General features: G+C 37.9%; 1 protein-coding gene across 2 annotated transcripts in view; it reads left to right on the top strand.

Moving 5' to 3' along the window:
* Positions 1-23811, top strand: part of CUBN (cubilin) — a 142671-nt gene that overhangs the window by 85602 nt on the left and 33258 nt on the right. For both annotated transcript variants that reach the window (XM_068212150.1, XM_068212159.1), the window contains exons 37-53: positions 2239-2444; positions 3337-3518; positions 5159-5348; positions 6010-6207; positions 6535-6681; positions 7546-7736; positions 8027-8210; positions 9543-9717; positions 10754-10932; positions 12780-12989; positions 13285-13425; positions 13768-13949; positions 15426-15597; positions 16585-16791; positions 19857-20006; positions 20871-20992; positions 22865-23090. In XM_068212150.1, coding sequence (XP_068068251.1) covers positions 2239-2444; positions 3337-3518; positions 5159-5348; positions 6010-6207; positions 6535-6681; positions 7546-7736; positions 8027-8210; positions 9543-9717; positions 10754-10932; positions 12780-12989; positions 13285-13425; positions 13768-13949; positions 15426-15597; positions 16585-16791; positions 19857-20006; positions 20871-20992; positions 22865-23090 — 3062 coding nt within the window. The remainder of the gene's footprint in view (positions 1-2238; positions 2445-3336; positions 3519-5158; positions 5349-6009; positions 6208-6534; positions 6682-7545; positions 7737-8026; positions 8211-9542; positions 9718-10753; positions 10933-12779; positions 12990-13284; positions 13426-13767; positions 13950-15425; positions 15598-16584; positions 16792-19856; positions 20007-20870; positions 20993-22864; positions 23091-23811) is intronic.

Below are 23811 nucleotides of genomic sequence, written 5' to 3'. Positions count from 1 at the left end.
GCAGCATGAGAGGGTGAAGAAGCCAGTTCTTACTCACTTATAAACAAGAAGAGCAAATTTAGCAGCACTCTGCCTTTTCTTTACAAAGGAAATTCCTACAATGTAAAGATTCATTTTAGTGTTATGTAGCTGATTAACATAAAGGGCCTAGATATCCCACACATTGTAGAGACCTCTTAGCAACCCTCCAGTATCTGAAGGGGGCATACAGGGAAGATGGAGAGGGATTCTTCATCAAGAACTGTAGTGATAGGACAAGGGGCAACAGTTTCAAACTGAAAATGGACAGGTTTGGATTAGATGTTAGAAAGAAATTCTTTACTGTGAGAGTGATGGGGCACTGCAACAGGTTGCCCAGAGATGTTGTGGATGCCCCAAACCTGGCAGTGTTCAAGGCCAGATTGGATGGGGCTCTGGGCAATCTGGTCTAGTAGAAGGTGTCCCTGTCCCTGGCAGGGGATTTTAAACCACTTGATCTTTAAGATCCCTTCCAACTCAAAGCACTCTATGATTCTCTTCTGAGATTCTAAAATTGATGTTAGACTCTTCAAAATTTCTCCAACAGTTAAAGCAGAGGAGCTACAACAGGAATCCAAATAAGTGAAGGATTTTTTTTTCCCTTCAGTAAACTAACTTTCTTTTGAACACTTCTGACAGGAAAGTCATGTGTCGAATAAAGTGGAGTCCTTTACCAGGGTTGTTAGGTCGTTCTTTACCCATGAGGTAGATTTCTGAGCCTCACGTTTCTGGGCATCAAACAGTGGCTGCTGCCAAGAAAGAGAGCACTGACCTTTAGCAAAGCTTACCAAGAATGAGCAGGAAAACTCTCTCTGAAACCTGTATTTTCAACTAATCAGAACAAAAGAAAAAATCTTCTGGTAACACACTGACTGCATAAGGCACAACTTATTAGGCATGTGCTGATTCACTAATGCAATAAAAAGGACATTCTATTCTTCCACTACTCACTGAAGCAGAGAAAAAGCACTACAGCCTGAAAATGTTTTGCAAAATGTTTTCCAAAAGCCTGAAAACATTTTTCAAAATGTTACAAAATAAGCAGTAACTTTTCAGAAACAACCCAAAATTCTAGTGTGAAGCAGAAACTTTCAGTGTAACATACATTCACTTATATAAAGTGACACTGAGTAGATGTTAATTCTTTTTCTTCAGTTACACATAGCTGAAAGGCAAGCTGAAAATACTGGGAAGCATGGAGTAATTGTGTTAGAAAGCACTATTTTTTAAATTTCATTTAGTGTTGAGGGTTATAAAGTTTTGTTGGCGTGAGGCATTAATTTTATTCAGCTCAGTCTGAACTAAAATGTCTATCTTGCAATGTGAGGGCTAGCTTTAAATTGTTCTGAAATATATGCAGATGAGTGGTTGGAACCATTTCACAGCATGGTATGCTGAACACATATAGCTATATTCAAATCTGCAAGGGAGAAGTTGTTACCAGAGTATCAGAAAGCATGAATATTTAAGGCATTGGTTATTAGAGGCATTCTGGAATCTTTGCTATATAATCATGGCCTGCTTCTGAAAACCATGTTGGTTTGTGTAAAAGCAATTCACTTAGAATAACAGATGATTTTTAGAATATATTTATCATTCAGCTTGGTGCAATAATTAAGAATTTATAATTTTATTACTCATTCCTTTTCTAGGGTAAAAAGTAGTTTAGAAGAGTTGATAACAATCCTTGTTATTATTTTGCACACCCAGATACGTAAAAGTCAGAGAGGCCAGAGAAACAGTAATATTTTGCAGTTCTGGAGAAACTGCTAAGGGATTTCTGACCTCTGAGGTGTTAACTACATCTAAATCAGCAATCGTTTTCTCACCACAGAGTGTGCTGAAATAATAGACATATGAAGTGGCTAAAATATTCTCTGCACCCAACAGTTACTGGATTTACATTAAAAATCTGGATTATATCTCAGGGGTTTCTGAGTTTCATGGTTGTTCTTGGAGAACCAAGAAATTTTAAATGGGTTTGAGAACTCTTTAAAATGTGTAACTCTGCACACTGAAGCTCTGTTATAAAATAAAGGGCTGGAAAGTGAGTGCCCTGTATTGGTGGCCTTGGCAGGTGCCGAGGGTTTTGTTGCTGCCTTTTCCTTAACTCTCACAGAAGGATACCATCTACAGTGGGATTAAAGGCCTGGCAGGCCACACTCTGAAGTATGTGCCAGTCCTATGTGTGCTAATGCTCTTCTACTGCTATTGAAACAGAGCATTTCAGCTGGAGGATAGTAGTGGCTGCACCAAAGATTACCTGGAGATTCGTGAAGGGAGTGATACAGGCACGCTGAGAGGACGGTTCTGTGGGAGCTCTTTCCCTTCAAATTATACATCAACTGTCGGACATATCCTGTGGGTCAAATTTGTCTCAGACAGTTCAGGCACGGATGTTGGCTTCAGGGCCACCTTCTCTCACTGTAAGTAGATGTCATTTGATTGAAAACTATTGGTCTTTCATAGTACTTCTGAAATTATTCTAAAAAGTGATTGTTTGGCCCCCTAATGTCTATTTGAAAATATTTGCTGATGTCAAAAAGTCTGTAAATTCACTTAAAAAATATTTTGTAAAATATCTACTGAATGTAAAGGAGTGCTCTTAAACATGTCAGATGTATATCATATTTATTAGGCAATTGGAAAATTAAGGAAAAAGTATTTCTTTCCCAGCTTTCTGTTTTTCTTTTTGGATGTGACAGTGACCATCTTCTGGTTTGGATCTAGATGCCATCAATCAGGGAGTGGAATTAGAAAAAAGGAAATTATGCCAATTTATAGATCCAAAATTTCAAGGGACCACTGCCAACATCAGTCTGACTTGCTGCATGAACAGACTGCTGAAGCTAAACATCCACAACCATTTTGATTATGCAAGCTAAACTTCTAATAATTTCACTTCTTTTGAGATTTAACTCATTTTCTAAATGAATTATCAATAGTTCAGACCTCAAGGGAGTCAGTACCATTTTTCACCAGAATGTGCACAGGCACTTTAAAAAAATTCTTTAATGCTTTTAGGTAGAAATGAACATAAAGTAGTCAGAGTCAGGGAGGAGTTTAGGTGTGCTGTCTTCTTTCTTCCCCTACATGTAGACCCCTATGGCTTAAATGGGTAATTTCTTTCAGGAAAGGGAACACTACATCTCTCAAAACAAGAAAATAATTGGATGTGCATCTTAGAACTGTCTGAGACATATCTAACAGCCTTACAGTACTGTCTAGTCTGAAGTAAATTAAGTCAGATGGACTCCGCAGTGTTTCTTTTACTCTATGTGAATTAGAGGCATTAGTTGTCTCTTTGTTGTTTTTCAGTGTATGGAAATGACATTGTGGGAGACAGAGGGCAAATAGCTTCACCACAGTGGCCCAGAAGTTATCCTCACAATTCCGATTACCAGTGGCGGATAAGCGTTAATGCGTCCCAAGTTATCCATGGCCGTATCCTGCAGATGGACATTGAAAATCATCACAGGTGCCAGTATGACAACCTAAAGGTGATTTCATTCTGAGAAGTTATTTTATTTCCATCAACTTTAGTAAAATAGACGACTAGAGAAACCTACATGATGAATGGGAAGCATCTCTGAGGGTCTGGTGTAGCTTTCTCTTTTTGCTGTGTTGGCCTTTCAATGATTATTATTTCTTGGAAGAGTTACATACTCTTTGGCTCCCTAACAGATATTTCCAATCTGTAAGTTTGAAATTTACTGAAAATAAGTCCACAATGGTACAATCCTGAATATTACTATTCTAGAATTTCAGGTCAGATACCAGACTGAAATTTGCTCCATGCTGGTTCAGTTAAGGACAACAATGATAGTAACATCTCAATGCTTCTAAAAATAAAGTTATTTTAAAGTCCTACAAGGAAAAATTCTTACTTGCACCTTCTTTGCTCTTTGCATCAGTAATTTGGCTGCTGGCAGTAGAAAAGTGCCGCTTTCTTGCAGTTTGATTGTTTCTCTGTACCCCCCTGTAATGCAGTCTAGCTAGGTTAAAAAATAGAATAGTGGAATTGGAGTTGGAAGGGGCCTTTTACAGGTTATGTAGTCCAACCCCCAGCAATATGCAGGGGCTTCTTCAATACACCAGTCATGGTGCTAAGAAAAATGAACAATAGAGAATACAACTTCTTTCTGAACTTACCTAACATAACCACTTAAATAAGGTAAATATCTTCTTGCTTTCTTTCTTTTAAAGCAGTTAATTCATCAATTATCCTTTTTTATATATTACAAAGTTAATACTAGTTCAATATTTTTGGTTCCTTATTAATTTACTGATATTCAAATGTAATACTAGTTCAAAACGGAAATAACTTTTTCTTTCATCTCATGTCATATATTAACAGCATTTTATTCTCCTAATTCAGCCTGCCTTTCTTTGTCCCTCTGAAAGCAAAATGGGTTTCTTAAACCAGCTAGACATTTAGTGAGTGTAAATCAGCCTGACCTTCAACCTGACTCAAGGATCCGATCATTAATGTAATGTTAATGTTTATTTTATTGTGTAATGTTAATGTTTATTTTAATAATTTCATAATTTTAATAATTGCTAGCTTTCTCTACTGGACATTTTTACTGGGTGGTAGATGAGAAGAAAAAAATAAGCTTGAAAGGTGGCAAAGGAGAAACATCTTGTAACCAGCCAAGATTTTGTGTTATCAATACATACAATAAAAAAAAAATCTGCTTATTTATCTGATAGAACTCAAAATACCTATGTTCCTCAGAGGGTGGAAAAAAGATAAAGGAAAAAAAGAAAAGTAATTACTTTTCTTTCCCCTGCATATCATGGGGTTTTTTTCCCATCAAGGATAAAAAATGTACTTTTGGACTTTTTTTAAAGTGGGATGTCATTCTACGTTCCTAAAGAGCAGCCCTGTGATAGGGAATGAGGTGAATTTGATGACTTCCATTCAGATCCTTCTTCTGTGAAATCTTCATTTTTAACTGCATATAATGAAAAGGAAGATTTTGTTCCCTTTTTATAAGAGAGGTTTCTCTCTAACTTGGATTTGTTGAGAGATCTCTCACTCATTTAAAGAGGGTAATTTTCTCCTTGGAAATTTGCTGAGTATGGGGCAGATGAAAATCTGGGTCTGTGAGGAACAGCACTGTTCTTGTCTCCGCAGGTGTATGATGGGCCCACAGTTCATTCTCGTCTTGTTGCAACATACTGTGGTGCAGACCCTGCTTCTTTTGCATCCTCTGGCAGTTCAATGACAATCCAGTTCCAGTCAGATTCGTCTGTGACTGGAAAAGGCTTTCTTTTGGAGTGGTATGCAGTGGATGCTTCTGCTGCTACACAGACCGTTGCTAGAGGTGGGTTTTCAGTGAGTTCCACAGTTACAAGTGATACAGCCAGTGATACACTCAGCTTTACTTAAAGAATTCCAAACAAACTTCCCCACTAGAGAAAGTCCAAGTTATTAGTGAGGGAAAGATTTCAGTGATATTTTAATGAAGCATTTTACTATCTTTTAAAAACAATTTCTAGAGACTCTTACATATACTAATTTGCAGTGTTCTAAAAATAAGCATGTTGCTAGAGAATAATTTTTCTTTACACAGGTATTTAATTAAATCTAAACTTTTGTTATGCTTTCATGGAAAATTATCCCTCTTGAAAAACCATTCTAAATCATTGGCCATTGCAATATGAAACAAGCACAATAGCTTATGTTAAACTGTGGTAGATGCTCTTAGGTATTTTGTTAGATATTCCTCAAGATAAAATAGGTCACAACATTGTTGCAGCAGGTGGCACAGGAACATCCTTACGGATGAGGATTTTCAAGTTTTATCGTTCCAATCCAAACCGAAGCTGAAGAATTCCTGCATTACTCTAACTACACACATCAACACTGTGCCCTAATTGTCATCTTATATTGTCATCTTATATTACATGTCATCTTATATTACATGAGGTGTATTCAGTTTAAAAAGAGGATGCTTTCTTTTTTTGTCTTCTTGTCCATTACAGGAGCATGTGGAGGGTCGGTAACAACTGAAGAAACACCTTCATTCCTCTTCTCGCCGAGCTGGCCAATGAATTACAGAAATCTTGAGGACTGTATGTGGCTTATCAGAGCTCCTGGATCCACTGTGGAATTCAATATCCTGGCACTAGACATAGAATCTCACAGCTCATGCAACTATGACAAACTTATTATCAAAGATGGTGAGAAGCCAATATTGCCATACCCTGGCAGGGTGCAATAGTGACCCAAGGTCCAAATACCTGAAATTCTCATCTCCACTGAGCTTAAGCAATCTAGATAGCAATGGGAACAAGCCCTATAACAGTACTCTTCCTCTATTCTGAGACATTCTGCTAGTTAAAATTAGCAAAGTCTAGCAAAATATTTGGTGATCCATAAAAATCTTTCTAAATTTATAAGGGGTTAAAGGTCTTGAAAAGAAGATTCCTGAAAGTGTGAGCCACAGCGACAGGCAGGCAGATGTGGACTGATTCAGTTTTAACACTAATGTGTTCTTTTCATCCCAGGAGACAATAGTCTTTCCCCAGTACTAGCTACTTTGTGTGGACGAGAACCTCCTGGACCAATAAGATCAACTGGAGATGCAATGTTGATCCACTTCATGTCGGATGCAAGTGTCACTGGAGCTGGGTTTAATGCCTCTTATCACAAAAGTAAGACTCGTATCTCTTCTCCCCCAGATGAATTTCTGTCTTGCTGCTAGCAATGGGGTAAGAGACTCTGGCATTGTTAAGAGCTGTCTACAATTTCATTAATTACACACACATCTAATTATTCACCTCTCACGGATATGTGTTAATAAATTTCTGACTCTACAAGGGTAAAATTTGCTATTTTCCCAGCAATATAATGCAACAAAGCATGATTCAACCCGACCAGTCACTTCTCAGAAGGAAGAAAAGCATATGCCTAAGTTTATAATAGCTCAGCTGAAGGGTGAAAGAATGCTCAACTAAGAGAAAGAAATAAATGATTCAAAGCAGAAAGAGACAAATGCAGGAATCTGTATAAATTCCATCAGGAATGTCAGCAAGTCCCAGCAACAGTCCTCCCACATGAACTCAGGAATGATGACAGATTCCTAAATGGGCTGAGGCACCAAGAAAGTGTTAGGGCAACAGTGACAACTGGGGAAATTTTTCTGACTGGCAGCTTGAGTAAATGGCAGTGTTTTGGTCCATGGCTAGAAGAAATGTCCTCAGACAGAGTAATGATAAACTCATGCTATGGGAGGTCCTTGATATTACTGCCTGCTTATTCATCTGCTAAGTCTGAGAACAGTCTCACAGTCAGGAATTTTGGTGTGTCATCTTGAAATCTATAAGCTTGCGATTTGGGAGATCAGTCATCATGTGCATTGCTATATGCCTCTCAGCTCTTCATACACTCATTCCAAAATTTATTTTAACCTATCACATCTTTTAGGAGACAGGGTTTTTCTCAAAATGAATAGGTGAATATTTGACACTTTGGGGTTTTTTTCCTTTGCTTCAACTTTTATCATTTTTTTTTTTCAGGTTGTGGAGGCTATTTGCACACAAGCAGTGGTGTGATAACATCCCCCAACTACCCTCAAAACTATTCTCCTAATCTAAATTGTTCCTGGCATGTAGTAGTAGCCACTGGATTTATCATTGCTGTTCATTTTGAACAGCCTTTCCAGATTAAGAGCGAGGATACTTCCTGCATCCTTGGAGATTACGTAGAGGTGAGGTTATTGGCTGGGTCACCAAATCCTCAAAGCTATTAAAGCTACTGAATCTTACAGATTTCAATGTCAGTACAGCAGCTCAAAATGTCACAGGGTGCAACCACCAAAAGAGAAATACCAAAGATGATATTTCTCTCTATCTCACTCTCTCTCTTTTTTATTAATTTGCATTAATTAATCACTAGTTTATTAATTTCCCCTGTGGCTGGAAGCATTAATATGTTGTATGTACAAAATTTACATTCCGTGGCTCTTCACTTGAGTAACATTAGCAATTTCTGTTTTAGCTGAAGAATGGGTTAGATAATGCTGCCCCACCTTTGATGTCTGCAAGAGGGAATGGACGTTTTTGTGGAAGCAGCCCCGTCTCTACCATGTACACCACAGACAATCAGCTGTTTGTCCACTTCACTTCTGACAGTAGGAATGAGGGTCAAGGATTCAAACTGAAATATGAGGCTAAGAGTCTAGGTAAGTCTAGGTAACAAACTTAAATTTTGCAACTTATATATATGTATAACTTGGAGTTTGTCCTCTTAAAGGATATTTTTGTTCAAAGTCCCAACCCTGGTAAAAATCAGATGTCTGCAAAAATGTCCTGTACTGCATGACTTCTGATCTGACACTCAGATTCTCAGATTTCTCCTTTATAAAGAGTATCAGGGTCAGGTCACAGAACCTGAAAATATTAAAGATAGATCTAAAAAAAAAAAAAAAAAAAAAAAAAAAGACCCTTTAGTAGGGAAGTAGCATCTACAGTTAGGAAGATATGTTAAAAAATCATACAGGAAAAGAAAAAACTCCTGGAAACAAGAACTTTATTTTCAGCATTTAGTACCCAGTGCGCTAAATGAAGTTAGGAACTTTTCAGGGTAGTGTGTCTAGAAAGGTGACAACATTTCTCACAAGTTTTACTCCCATCTGAGAAAATAACATTAATTGCCAAAGCTAACATCTTTGAAAGAATGAAAAAATAGAGACCCAGGTCCCAGGAGGAAATCACAAACTTGGCATTTGCAGTTATCCCACTGTGTTCATAACAGACACCACTTGGCACACCTGGAGACCTGTTAAAAGAATACCTAAACAGCTAAGGCAACCTGCCAATCAGCTCAAATCTTTAAGTGCTTGATTCCTGCCTATTTTCCCTGCTGCCCCAAAGAATTAGCATTACTTCAGAGAATTCATGAGGGGAATAGGTGAAGCTGTACAATAGCATGTCTACCACCTCAATTCAGGAAACTTGAGTAAAGCCCTGGGTTAAATCAGTTTTGCTAGAATACAGCGGGGGTTTGGGACAGAAAGGTTCTGGTCAAAATAAAGATATTTTTTGTCAGGTAAGGGACCTGAACAAATCTTCATGTTTGCTCTGACTAGCATTCCTCACGCATTCATTATTATCTCAGATATTTCAGTTCTTGGAAAGTAGAAGTGGGAATGATTAACAGAAATATTGTTGGGTCTTACTTGTGGACTTCCTAGCTCTTGGGAATTGGCATAGGAACAAGGCAAAAAATATCTTTTTGGTGTTCTATAAGCAATTTAAGGAAGAAGTAATGGCATTTCAATTCAGGACCCTGAACATTTGGAAATGAGGATGACTAGGTAAACAGGAGCAAAACAGTATAGGATTCTATTGCATTAAAATACTTTCCCACAGCAAGCAATAAAATGCATTTGTTTTTTGATGTGACTATATGACATCAAAAGGAAACTGTGCTGGAATATAGCAATAAGTCATATTTTGATGCCTCACCCATTTCCTTTTCATGTTTTTTTTATTGGTGATCTTTTCTTTCCCAGCCTGTGGAGGAAACATTTATATCAATGATTTCAACCCCAGTGGATATATATCTTCCCCCAACTATCCGAGCAATTACCCTCCACATGTTGACTGTGTCTGGACCATAACTGCTCCCAATGGACATGCAGTGGAGCTGCAATTTGAAGATCAGTTTTACATTGAACCTTCACCAAAGTATACATCCACATTGTTTTGCCTAATTTTCTTCAGAGACTCCATTCTGATTTTTCTTTCTCTGTCACTTTCTCTAATTCCTCCCAGAGAACAAATCCTTCTATATTTAGAATCAAATGGGGTTAAGAAATTTTTGAGAGATCACTGAAGCTGTCGGGTCACTGGTTCACATTCCTAGGACATTGCGATGCATAACAGAAATTAGTATGACAGATAAAGTGGAAACATCCATGATAGGTGCTTTCTGTAAAATCTGTGCCACATAGTCCTTTCATATTCAGGTTGTCAGTAATTTAGACTCTCAAGTGCTTTTAAAGCCAATGGATTGCCACCATGACACTTTGCCTCCCTCCTCCATTGCCTCGCAGCTGGTGTGCAATGGGTCTACACGTTTTGCACTCCCTGCCTGGAGCAGAAAACAAGGTTATTTTCCAGCTGATGTAGCTTCATTGATAGGGGCTGTAAGGCAAAGGTTAGCCTGTGAAACCATGTCCAGGAAAAACAGTGAAGGATGGAGAATCCCAAATGTGTCCTTTCTGGCTTCCAGGACACTGCACGCCATTCTCAAGGCAAAGCTTATAGTTGAGATATTTTGGGTCCTTGTATGCCCACCTAATTAGTCCACAGAATTGAATTTTTATTCCCTTAATCTCTCTTCTTGTTGTCCTTTAATTCAACACTTCTCAGTGAGACTAATAGGGAATATCTGCTGAATCTGAATCCTGCCAAAAAAATGCACTTAAGATGATCACAACTACTTCGCCAGCGCTGTTCATATCCTTACCCAGAATTTGCTCCTGTCAGATCTGATCTGATCATAGACTGAGTTTTAGATGAATCATTCTCGATGTTTGTAGCACTTCTTTTGATTCAATTATTACATAACTGCAATGGATTATGATCTTGTTGATTCTGTCCTGGTCACACTGCATGGAAACCAATCTAATTCACTACAGTTTCATGGCTTGTGCACGTACTGGAATGATTTTGAACCACTGCTGCCATACACTGAATTGAAAATTGTCTCCTCTTCCAGCTGCACTTCCAGTTACCTAGACCTGCGCAGCGGCACTGACTCCAGTGCCCCCCTCATTGCCAAGCTCTGTGGAGGTTTGATGCCAGGCTCACAGAGATCCTCAGGAGCTGTCATGTACCTGAGGTTCAGGTCTGACAACAGTGCCACACACGTGGGATTCAATGCTAAATACTCCATTGGTAATGCTTCCATTTATGAGTTTCTATTATTTTAAAGAAGATTTTGGTTTCAAGTGTTAGACTTTTGTAATAGGGCTTAAATCAGACCTGTGGGATGGGCTGACAGGATCATACCTCTTTCAGTTACTGTTAGAGCTAAGGCTTCAGGATATCAGCATGTTCTGCACATAGCAAGAGCTGAAAATTAGGGAAATATTAATAAGAAAGAGCTCACAGACCAGCAGTAACAGAAACAGCTACTGGATAACCTCTTGTCAAAGCCAGCTGTCAAAGGAGCAGTAGAAAAAAGGTCATTGTGGATAAAGATATGTAACGTGGTTTGATTTTCAGCCTGCAAAACTTAGTGTCACTTTCATGAGCAGGGTTCTGAAGGGGAATGTTAAGATCAGCTGAACTGGCAGTAGAAGAACAATTTAGGAGCTTCTCTATGTAAATGTAAATCAATCTAAAATAAAGCTGCCAGATAAACAGGGGCAGCATAATAATGGAATGGAAAAGGAATGAGCTATGAAAACCATTATTTGTCATCTGGGAAAGAAATACTTTAGTTACTTGTTCTCAAGCTGCAAAAACAGGGTTGGAAAGCACTAGAAGAAGAATTAAAATTGAAGAAAAATAGTCCTTGATCGGATTCAGAATTATGATACTTTTTTTGGTTTGATAATGTTAATAATCTTCAAAGAATAACAGCCATTATATCACTTATATAGGAAAGTTTAGGGCTGTTAATTTCTCAAAGACAAAGTAGTGAACTATATTGTTTTATACAGAATTTTGTTCATCGCATTAGATCTGAAACACTAAAGCCAAAATAGAGTGCTGTCATATTTCTGATTGTGAAAACTGAAGAATCTTGCATATATACATATATTTATTAGTATATGAAGCCATAATTTGCATTTAACTGTAACAGATTTACAGTATCTTAGCTGAATGCCAGTCATCCTGAAACAAAGCACTTAATGATTTATGGAACTGACAGTATGAACACAACTGTTACTGCCATGGAAAGATTGTAACTAACAGACACAGAATCCACTACCAAAAAAAAAAAAAAAACCAAAAAAAAACCCACCAAAAATTAAAAAAAAACCCAATAAATTCCACCTGGGAATATTGTTTCATAGAATCATAGAATATCCTGATCTGGAAAGGAATTACAAGGATAATCAAGGTCCAGCTCCTGGACCTACACATGACCACCCCAAGAATCCCACCATGTGCCTATAAGCACATGTTTGCTGTATGCCTTACTACTACAAACTTATGTTTGCAGGTACTGCAGAGAAATGAGTGTTTAGAGAGAGAAAATTAAAAATTAATAGCTGTTTTACACACTGTGCAGTGATTACTCACTGAGGCATCACAAGGAGTGAATGGAGGGAATAAAAGGAAAAGGAGTCTGAACCACAACTCTTGACCCAAACAAGAAGTCAACTTTTATCTTTCATAAAGAATTGAGATCCACACTTAGCAAATTTAATTTCTTTTTAATTTACCTGTTACATCTTTGCAAGGTTTTCTGGTAAATATGGACATAGATAGAGATTAGATTGAAAACTGTGTGTTTATTCAAATTATAAGAGATATGAAAGAGAGGAAGGATGTTTGCAATGGCAGGGTGTGTGGAGGTGTGGGGGGGGTATGAAAAAAATAAAACAAAATAGCAACCAGGACTGATTGAATTAGATTGAGATCATGGAAGATTTTTAATTGGAAGGCAATTTCTGTCTTATTACCACCGTTAGAGAACGAGTCAGTTGTACCTTACCTGTAAGTCTTGTTTATAAGAAAGATCATCTCTCTGGGGTTCTTTTGTCAACCAAATAATATTCTTCTTTTTGCAGCTCCCTGTGGTGGGACAGTGATAGGACAAACTGGTATCATCAAAAGCACAGGGTATCCTGACCTTCATTATCAAGACAATCTGCTGTGTGAATGGTTTCTGCAGGGTCCCAGGGGCCACTATCTTACCATCAGACTAGAAGGCCTAGATATTCAAAACTCTTCCGAGTGCACAAATGACTTCGTGGAGATCCGAGAATACAACGCTTCTGGTCTGAGAATTATTTCAGTGTTTGTCTTCTCCTCCCGAGTATTACTAGGAAACCTCACCAGAGGATCCTGAAAGCATTTCCCTTTGGGTATAAAGTGAGGTTTTTCAATGTGCAGTATTTGCTTGTGTCTGCCTTTCTTGCTGATGCAAAGTAAGGCAAACAAAACCCTTCCATTTGCCAGCAATAACTCAATTCCACTAGTTTACTCCTGCCTGTCCAGTTAAATTAGAAAGTGACCCTTCAATAGAAATAGAAAAAATATATTGATATAAATTTCTTTATGTGATTTTTGCAGGAAATTTGTTGGGCAGGTACTGTGGTAGTACTCTCCCTGATGCTGTGGACACCTCTGACAGTTTTGCTTATGTCAAGTTTGTCACTGATGGATCAGTCAATGCCCGGGGATTCAGACTGCACTTTGATTCCAGTACTGAAGGTTGGATTTGTAAGGTTGAAATATACTCTCAGGAAACAACTTACACCACAGACCATAGTCAGAAATGTCTCAGTCTTGCCACAATGAGAGGCTTGTATCATATGGCATCAAAGCCTGTGGGTCACCCAGGCTTCTGAAGCCTGGGATGAGCCCTTCAGAGAAGGAAATATTAACAATTAGACTAAAAGGAGTTGCTATGATCAGTTAATACTCAGCATGGTAGGGGGATCAAATCAACCTCTCAGGATCTTTTTTTCTCAAAATGTTGATTTTTTTTTTTTTGCTACAACTCTATAAGCAATGTTTTAATCTGAGAAGTGTTCCAATATTTGGATATTTCAGAATGTGGTGGGGATCTTACTGCATCCGTTGGGACATTTACTTCACCCAACTATCCCAACCTATACCCACATAACCGAGTGTGTGAGTGGAGGATCACAGTGGAAGAAGGCCGACGTGTGACCCTTACCTTTAATGACATGAAAACTGAAGAGCACTGGAGCTGCTCATCAGATTATGTGGCTGTGAGTATTGGGTGTAGAGTCAGAAACTGCTCTTCCTAATCCCTTTATGGACAATTAATGGACAATAAAGATGAAAAGTCACTCATGGGTCTATATATGGTTTTTAGACAAATCGTAATTTAATCTGGGAAAAGCAGATAAATGAGAGACATTTATCTCTGTAGAGCATCTAAACTTATCTCCTTGTTTTGGAGTATGAAAATTTTGAAATTGTGGCCCAGGCAGAGTAGAAGGCTTAAAGGAATCACTGAAGTTGTCTTTGTATCAATTATCAATTTACAAAAAAAAAAAAAAATCTTGGGTTTTTGAAAGCTTTCGGTTTATGTTTTCTGTGCAAACAAAATCCATCAGTCAGTTCCAGTTTTTATTGACTCTAGGAAGTATCTACTGCTGTTGTTACTTTTTGCTGTCCATTAAAAAAAGAAAAAAAGTAGAAAAAGACAGAGATTGCAGCAAATGGCTACTCTGAACTAAAGATAAAGATACCCCAGGAAACTTTACTTGTATATAACTCTCCATCTCTAAAAAAGGTAGATATTGGTTATTTTATCATGTTTTTTTTTTTTTTATTTCTGGTACCTGAACCTGGTCAGATGTACAAATGCCTCAAAAATATGATTCCTCTGTGAAATTGCAGGAATGTGAGGTAGAGTTTAGCTTCCCACTTCCTCAGATAAGCAATCTGGATGATCAGAAGCCAATCCATGCACAAGCATGGGGGCTGAAGCAGCTATTCATCCCTTGAGGTTTGTAGATGATGTTTCCCTCCTTTTTCTTCACAGATGCTTTAGAAAAACCTTTGGGAATTGGCTTTTTATCAGATAATGATCTCTTAAAGGAAAATTTTTCCTGCTGGCTCATATGCCTTCAATACTCTAATATATTCCAAGTCTCGGTAGGAAACATCATTTCTGCCTTGCTTGCACTGCAGAGTAGAAAGAAGGAAATTAATTCCTAGTCTAAAGGGTGTATAAAGGAAATGGAGCAAAATATCCCTGGATCATCAAAAAGTGAAATAAGTTTTAAATAATCAGAAATGCCTACCAGCACTCAGTATGTTGGAGAAGATTTTGATAAAGCTCATGATGGCTTTAAAAGGTGATGATTTGAAATGAAATTAATGCGATCAGTAGCTGGCATTATTAAGTGATTGAACATATAAATATTGACCTAAACCACAGTATTCTTCTCAATAAAAAAAATTCAATTTCTGTTTGAAAAAGGAGAGAGAAAGAGAGGGAGAGAATGTGTTTGTATTTCACCAAAATAAGCAAGTTATTTTTGATGTTTACTTCAGGTCCTCATCCACTCAAGGTAATGAAAGTTTCTTCCATGGTTTGGGTAGATTTGAGAACTAATCTCTTGTGAGGGACATCAGTGAAATTTGTATTAAAGATTGTAAACACTCTTAAATGATACAGGAGATGCTCATAAAACTGTATATTGGGGTCATAAGAGTTTATTTTGACTCCACAGGTTTACAACGGCCTTGGGCAAAACTCTCCCCAGCTGGCCAAGCTGTGTGGGGAGGTAAATCCAGGCACTGAGGTGAAATCCACTGGAAACACAATGAAAGTCATTTTGGTGACAGATATGTCCCGTGCAGCCAGAGGCTTCAGTGTCTCATATACTTCTAGTGAAGATGCAGGTAGTGTATGTTTTTGACTTAAGTAATTTATCTCTGCTGAGTCATTTTGAGTCATTTCATATCTAGAGTACTGGCACATATAAAAAAAAATTGCATAAACAGATAACAAATCTCTGATACCTTTTTTCTCTTTCATCTCTGGATGGGAATAGATATTTATCTTTAATTAGCTGAAAGAACTTGAAAAAGAAATGGAGAATCTCTGTGAGCAGTGGACTTCATGTGCCTCTGTATGCATCAAAGTCTGTGCTGTTCCTACTGATTTATATTTTTGTACAGAGTCTTGAGTAAGAGATGGTCTGAAGTGGCCTTATTCCATGAAAAGTTTCAAAAAGCATAGTGCTATAGACAAATTGAATAATTCAAGTGCTCCCTTATTACTCAGGAGGGTAATTATTTATTGTAGCTTGTGAAAGAGTGCAGCTAACCTACTTTTGCAAGCTCAGCTTCCAGAGAGGAGGCAGCTAGCAGAGCCTTACTACTACAGCCTTGAGTCTTTTGAACTTATTTTCCAACTCCCACCCCAAGCATCCTACTATGGCATGAGGGTATCTTCCATGAAAAGTTTTCTCTTGAGCCTAGAATTAGGTAATGAGTAGGGCTGAGCAATACTGGACTGAAGCTGTAGTGAGATTTTATCAAAATATTAAATAATGCTTGTTGTATGGATGCTGAAATATTTTATTTTATATTTTTGTATTGATGCCGAAATATTTTATTCAGTGCTGCTGAAATATTTTGATTATGTAAATAATTGCTCTTTGCTTTACACGTGTGTTTTTAAAGACTTGCCAATAAATTCCAGGGAAATGGGGAAGAATTCCCTTGTACAGTGCAGTAAATTATAAAAAAGTTAGAAAATGGAAAAAGTATTGATCTAATCAGCACGTGCTTTCTGATGTGAGCATACCTGAATGAAGAGGGCAAGATTTCTCCTCATACAAGAATTATTTCTACATTCAAATAAACCATATTTTGTTTCTGCAGTTTGTGGTGGAATCCTGATGGCACATGCAGGTGGGAATTTCTCTTCTCCTGGTTATGATGGCATCAGAAATTACACAAGTAACCTGAACTGTGAATGGATCATTGAAAATCCCTCTCACTATAATTCATCCGTGTATATATCTTTTGAGGATTTCCACTTGGAACATCACCAGAACTGCCAGTATGACTACCTGGAGCTACGAATAGGTTTGTATGTTCAGCAGGAGAATGGATGAAGCCTATCGAGATTCTGGTTGTACAACTCTGTTTGTACCAAATCTCATTCATATATATTTGCAAGGAGTGGCTGTTGTAGAATCTGTACATTTGAGAGTGTTCAGATCCTGCCTTCTGTGTTGCATCCATGATAAGAAGTGAGATTTCACAACTAGAGAAATGGATTAATGGATTTTTTGGTCATGTATTCTTTCAGGGGAGAAAATGGAAAACTGGAAAGACATCTTGGGGAGATAACTAGTTTTGGTGCTTGCAATACTCACCTGACTATCTCTTTACAAGGGACAATATGAATTTCACTTCATTTGCCTTGAGAGATGGCATTTGCAGTCATCAAAATAATTTATTTGGTCCACTTCCCATTCTCTCCCTGGTCCTGAATATCTCCAGGGACAGCGGAAATGGAGTAAAGAATGTTTGAATTATTCATAGCCTCTGGACTGCACACCCACTTCAGATCCATTTTTGTGTTCTATAAGATCACTCTCCAAAAAGAAATCCTTATTTCCAGTGAGAATATGTTGCAAAACACAGACTAAAGCATTTTAAATGAAAAAAAAAAAAATCACAGGATTAATGCACCAGTGATATCCCTGCATATTTGAGCATCTTTATCCACAAGAGCAAGCAACTTGAAATGTCACATGAAAGTCGCTCAGCTAATGCCAAATGTAGTATGAAAGCTGCAGCTGTCTTCATGGAAAGGCTGTACCTGTTGGTCCCAGAGACAGCAGGTTTTAATTTACCAGGAAATGCTTTCTGAAACGTGAAAAGGCTGAGAGCAGGAATCTATCCCATCCTTATTTGCACACATTTGAGCAAGAGCTTTTGGTTGTATAGCATTGGTTTGTCCTGTGTAGAGCCAGACCCTGCATAGCTCTGTAGCCTAGCAGTTCTCTTCCATGTATGCACTGGAGCTGGGAAATAATAGGAAAAAAAAAAAACAACTCAGAGAAAGAAACAGTAAAATATATTTGCTTTATTACTCATTCATTCCTGCTACTCACACTTTATCATGAACCTCAGGCCTCCAGGCAATACAATCAAAGAAAAGGGAAGAAATTGTAGTCTTGCTTTGTTCTACACAGTTTTGTCATCTAAATCCAGTGTCCATTTCAGCACTACTAATGAACCTTCAATTTCACAGCTAGCCTGGTGTCAAAAGCAGAATGCCCTCATTCTTCTGTGTATGCTGACAAGTAACATGTAACGAGCACTGAAATGCAGTGTTTAGAGTGCCACTAAATTCAGGCAGGTGCCATTTAAGTCTCTTGACACAGCAGATCCATACTTAGGGAAAGTCTGTTGTAACTGACTCAAGAGACCCCAAATGGAGCTGAGATGTGCAAAATTCTTTTGTGATACCCATACAACATACTTAATGGTACTCAAATAAAAAATTTTAAAAGCAGAATTGACTACAATTCACTGACTAATATTTAAGCTAAATAGATAAAATAAATCTTTCAAATTTTTTAGGGTAAGGTATTAAATTATTAAATTATCATGCACATGCATGTAGGTTGTACATGGTAATACAGCTGAGCATATTGCTACAATGAAATATACTCCTAACTTTTGGCTTTTGTGGAGGACTCTTCATTTTGTATTTCAGACCATTTCCTTCAGTTTGAATGAAATGTTACAGCACAATATTTCTGTTCTCTCTTTCTGTTTATCAAAAGCCTAGATCTCTGGCCAGCTGACCATTTATGAAAGCAATGATTGATATTACTTTTCACTACTGTAGAGACTTAATAACCTGAGTGACATCTATCACATAGTTAATCACCTCATAAAATGTGCAAAAATGAAAATGTATTTCACATACTAATGCTAAATGTAGTTATTACTACCTTTTCCTGAACACAATTTATCATTAATGTCTTCTGCTTGTACAGCTCAATATAATTTTCAGTGCATGTTATCAAGACAGTTTGTACCATTTCTGTGAGTAATTTGCATGATAGAATTTTATTATATATCCCTTTTCCTCCTTGTGCTTCAAGGCATTTCAAATGGTGGCTGTGTCACTCACATATCATGGAAACGTGAAGTTACTCAACCAACCCACGATTTGGAATAACTTTGAAAAGGCTTTGAAGAGCACTCAAAATTTCCTCCTCTTGTTCTACTGCCTTCTTCACAAGAATGGCCAGCCACTTTGTGCAGAGCTAGGAGTTGCTTTTAAATTGAGACTTTTAAGGCCAGCAACCTGCTATTATTAGAGAAGTGAACTTAGGAACGGCATTGCCTGGATGTCACGAGGAACGCTATTACGCTTGCTTTCTTTCTCCTGGGAATTTATCAGTAATAAACAGAAACTGCTTTTAGCAATGTGATGGATAGGAGCTCACCAGCTTGAGCAAACATTCAGTGTCACTCAAGTACACTGGCCTGTGTTATGCTTTCCTTTAGGCTTAAAGGATTTCAGCAAATACAGGCTTTTTTTTTTTTTTTTTTTTTTTTTTTTTTTTTTTGCCATACAGAGAATATGTTGAGTTCCCTGGGAAAGAGATGCCCACTATTAATACAGTGATGACAGTTTGTTCATGGATGATGCACATCCCGATACAGTAGAAAACTCAAAGTCCCTGTTGACTTTAATGAGGACGTCACAAAAACAAAGGTTCAATAGGTGTCCATGTGATATGGTCTTTAGGCAATCTCTTTCCACTGTTCTGCCCCAAAAGGTCTGTAGATTTGGGGCAGAATAGTGAGGGTTTTGTGTGTCTGATATGTCTGATATGACATATGAAAGTGTGCAGGATGGCAGGAAGGGGGGAAAAGGAGCTCAGGGTATTAAAAGGATCATTGATATATCTTTGGAGAGAACTTTCTTGTTGCCAAGATTTAGACCCCAACAATGAACACTCCACTTATATCCATAAGAAATAATCAGTACTAAGTGTGATATGTACTCTTCTCTGTTTTCTTGTCAAAACAGAATGAATTGCATGTTTGTACTATTCCTTTATATTATTGTAGCTCTTTCAGGACTCAAAAAGTGCTGTGTTTTTTTTCCTTTGCTCTAGGGGATGCTGATGGAGAGCTGATAACCAGACTTTGTGGTCAGACTGCACCATCTGTGCCACTAGTTATAGCTGCCCCCCAGGTCTGGGTACAATTTGTCAGTGATAAAAACACAGAAGATAAAGGATTCTTGGCCTATTACACATTTGAAGGTAAATGGCTCAATAGACTGTTGCCTTGGCTGACTGAGGCACTTCTGGGGAATGTTGCCAGTCATTTGGTGATATGGAGAATAGTCATGATGGGATCAACTCTCAAAGAAGTCCCCAAAAGGTACAGTGCTAGCCTGTATTTATATCTTCTAAAGCAAGCATGTGCTAGCAGTCAAACTCTCAGATTTATTTTCTGCCTCATGGCTGACATTCCCCAAAGCACATTTGAGATTTTGCAACACTCAGAGCAGCTGGTTGCTCTTGGGAATGGGGATGTAACAGGTAATACCAGCCAAGTTTGACTTACTCCAGATAGGTCTCTGGAGTGCCAGCAGAGCTGAAATGCATTCTGCTGCTTGAACCTTTGCACTTATTTTGAAATCTACTTGAAGCCGTATCAGTGCAAATTACACCACTTTGCCATTTATGTGCCAGAACAACTACTCTTCCTGTCACAGCTGAATTTAGCCTTGGGGCTTATGTTGTCACATCAGAAACTTTATTACTTCATTGTGTTGGTCCAAGGATGGCACTGGTTTGCTTAAGAGTGAGATAAGCAAATGGACGATAAGGTGGAAGAGGCAGATGTGTCAGCTGGCAAAGGTTTTTCAGAGTTGTATTAAGCATCAGAATAAATGCAAAGTTTCAAGGTCATTGCATCCTTTTACTCAGTATTCAATGACTAAGATTTTAAAACTTGGAATTTCCCAGATAAATTGTTCATATTTAACTCAGTAACTATCATTACATCTTAAATATATTTTATATATATTTTATTACTATTACAAGCTGAATAATCTTCTACTCATTTTATTATAGTGTTGTGTTCTGAAAATGCATTGAAATGTTACTTTTTTTCTGCAGCCTGTGGTGGTGTACAGTCAGGTGAATGGGGAGTTATCTCAAGCCCTAACTACCCAGAGCCTTACAGCAATCTGAATCACTGCTCCTGGGTGTTGGAAGCCCCTGAAGGTGAAACCATCACTGTGAGTAACATGTCGCAATTGTATGCACAGCAGACAGTGTAAGAAGTACCTTCTGAGTTTTGAGGAACAGATTTGAGACAATTTGGAAAATCAGAAATGTAGAATAATTAAATATCTTCCCATTGATTTTAACTAAAAGAGGGAATGAAGATAACACAACAAAACTATTTGAAGATTGTCCTTTCTGAAAAACAGAAGGGTCCTTGTATTACTTGACCTCAAAACATAGCACTGACTTCTCCTTTAAACAATTACTTGCTATTTTTACAAAACTGAAATAATTCATTTTATTAGATGTTCATGGATATTCTCACTATCATGTGAATAAACATGAGGCTGAAGGAAAGTTCAGGAAAGTTTACTTCTCTGAAGGAAAGTTTCAAGCCACTAGAAAGTTACTTTTGTGTCTCACTGGTTAGTCTGGAACATAATATGATTTCTGGTACAAATGACATCAATGAAATGTTGCTCCAATTTCCCAATAAGTATTAAGAGTCTGCCTGAAGTGCTACTTTCTTGAGTCAAACTCCTGACAGACCAATATAAGCACCTTTATGCCCAAGCAGTACAAAACTTAATTCACTGAATTATTTGATTCTTTCAAACACAGATACAACCAGTGACATTTATGGTTCGGGTCAAAAAAAATATCTGAAAAGCTGTTTTGTGGGAACACATTGCAGATTTTCATATGTAATGTCTTTCATTAATTTCCCTATCATGTTTTCCTTGCTTACAATTACAAAGGTTATAAATGCAAACCCATAGTCCTAATTCTTCTGCTACTTGATATTCTGACCACTGCCTATGTATTTATTTCAGGGAATACAGGATTATTTTGAAAGAACACAAGATTTCTATTTAATCCACAAACTAGTTAAAAGCAGAACTAATTTTAACCAGGTGAAAGCAGATTTCTGTTTTGAAAGGACTGAGTAGCAGAATGCTCAATGAAGGCAGACTAATTTTTTCCAGTATAAGCTGCCAGTTTCAGTTGTTGGCAAAGTTCTGGATTTAAACTATTACAGCTATATTTGTCTTAAGTTCTTTTGTAAGTGAAGACACACAAAAGGTACAGGAAAAAATCCTATATGTTTGCTAAACTTTTCTACAAAGATCCTGCTCCCGAAACTACTTAAAAAATCCCAAAACTGATGGAAACAGGGCCAGGCAGTAACTAGTGTACATCAATATTTCAGCATCAACAAATCCTGGAGTCTACAGAATCAGCAATCTAAATGTTTGAACTGGAAACCCCAGGTGTTAGCATATCTCTCCAAGGACAAACAGCATCTGTGTGGGAGGGAGACAGGGTCAGGAGCTGGCTGTCCAGACCAGTCTGTTTATGTGATGCATCCAGGCCCATGGGAAGGAACCACAGAACTCTTTCTGTTCTGGTGGAAACAAACATTATTTTTAGCAACAGTTAGTGTATTGATTCAAAATAATAGGAAGAAAAAAAAATCCAAGGCTTTCGAAAAAAAAAAATCTGAGGCTTTCTGCTTGCAGAGCTAGTTACATTTCATGAACAGAAACTTTGCGTGCAGGAAAGTGGTTTGACACCTGTACATATTCAGCACTGTTTTGAAGCAAATACTTAGTTTCAAAATATGGTTAAGACACAATGATACCAGTTTTGAACCTATAAATTCCTCTTCCAATTCTGTATTCAAGCTAAGTAGCTGCTGTCACTTATAGTGGCAAGATTCCAATCAATACTTGCAAGAAAGCATCATGAAGTGAGGGTCAGATTTCTGAGTGTACCCAGAAATCATTTTGCCACGACGGCTACAGGATCTGTCTGGAATTGCTCTAAACCCTCCCCTAGAGTGACTGGTTTTAGCACCTGAATGTTACCTTTGTGTGTTGCAGCTTACTTTTACAGCCTTCCACATTGAAACTCATTCACTTTGTAAGTGGGATTCTGTCACTATCCTGAATGGTGGCTCTCCAGGGTCTCCTGTCATAGGAACATACTGCGGAAACACCTCACCTGGGACTATTCGGTCTGGTTCCAACAAGCTAGTCATCATCTTTAATTCTGATCACTCTGTTCAAGGAGGTGGCTTTTATGCAACATGGACAGCAGAATCTTTAGGTAAGTTTGCATTAAAGAACAAAAGAAAGGCATGCCATCACCTTCAGGATCCTTGAAAGAAGCCAGTACTAAAAAAATTAAGTATTTATCCAGTGCTTTCTGATCTTACACAGTGAATTCAAATTTGGATTGATTTTGTACTTTTTAAACCTCCTACTGGCAGTTTCTTTATGGCTGTAAATTGATACCATCACCATTACCCTCCCAGCAGTAGTATCTATTGTCAAGGACTATGAGACATTTCACTTCATGAATAACAATTGTTCCACAGTTTGATTTGGTTTAAACACTTAAAACTAGGAAGAAGTGAGTTCCAAAACAGAGAGGCAGACAGAACATCTCAAAGAGCACATGTGACAACAGCCTAGAACTCTTGCACTGTGATGGAGATGTCGATACACTCCTGAAAGTGGTAGACACACAGGATTGAATTGGTACATTTCTCAAAGCTACCTTTCTTCTCTTGAAATTATCACCACTCTGTAGCTCACCATTTGTGCAGTGTACTTCAGGAAGTCATTAAAGGACTAAAGGTAAGTGTAGATGTGGCAGATGGTGGCAGGGCAGAAGTTACAGTAGAAATTACAGCTGACAGAAATGCCAGCTCAATACAGAGCTGGCATATGCTTCCTAGTGTTATCTCCAGCTGCAAACATTCTGGCTGATCCTGATCATTTTTCTGTCCACTAATGATGTAGCTGTATTCACAGTTAGTTGATGG

Source organism: Anomalospiza imberbis, chromosome 1 (assembly GCF_031753505.1).
Source record: "Anomalospiza imberbis isolate Cuckoo-Finch-1a 21T00152 chromosome 1, ASM3175350v1, whole genome shotgun sequence".
In the NCBI taxonomy this organism is placed as follows: Eukaryota; Metazoa; Chordata; class Aves; order Passeriformes; family Viduidae; genus Anomalospiza; species Anomalospiza imberbis.
Note: the sequence above shows the minus strand (reverse complement) of the source record. Positions and strands in the feature narration are given on the sequence as shown.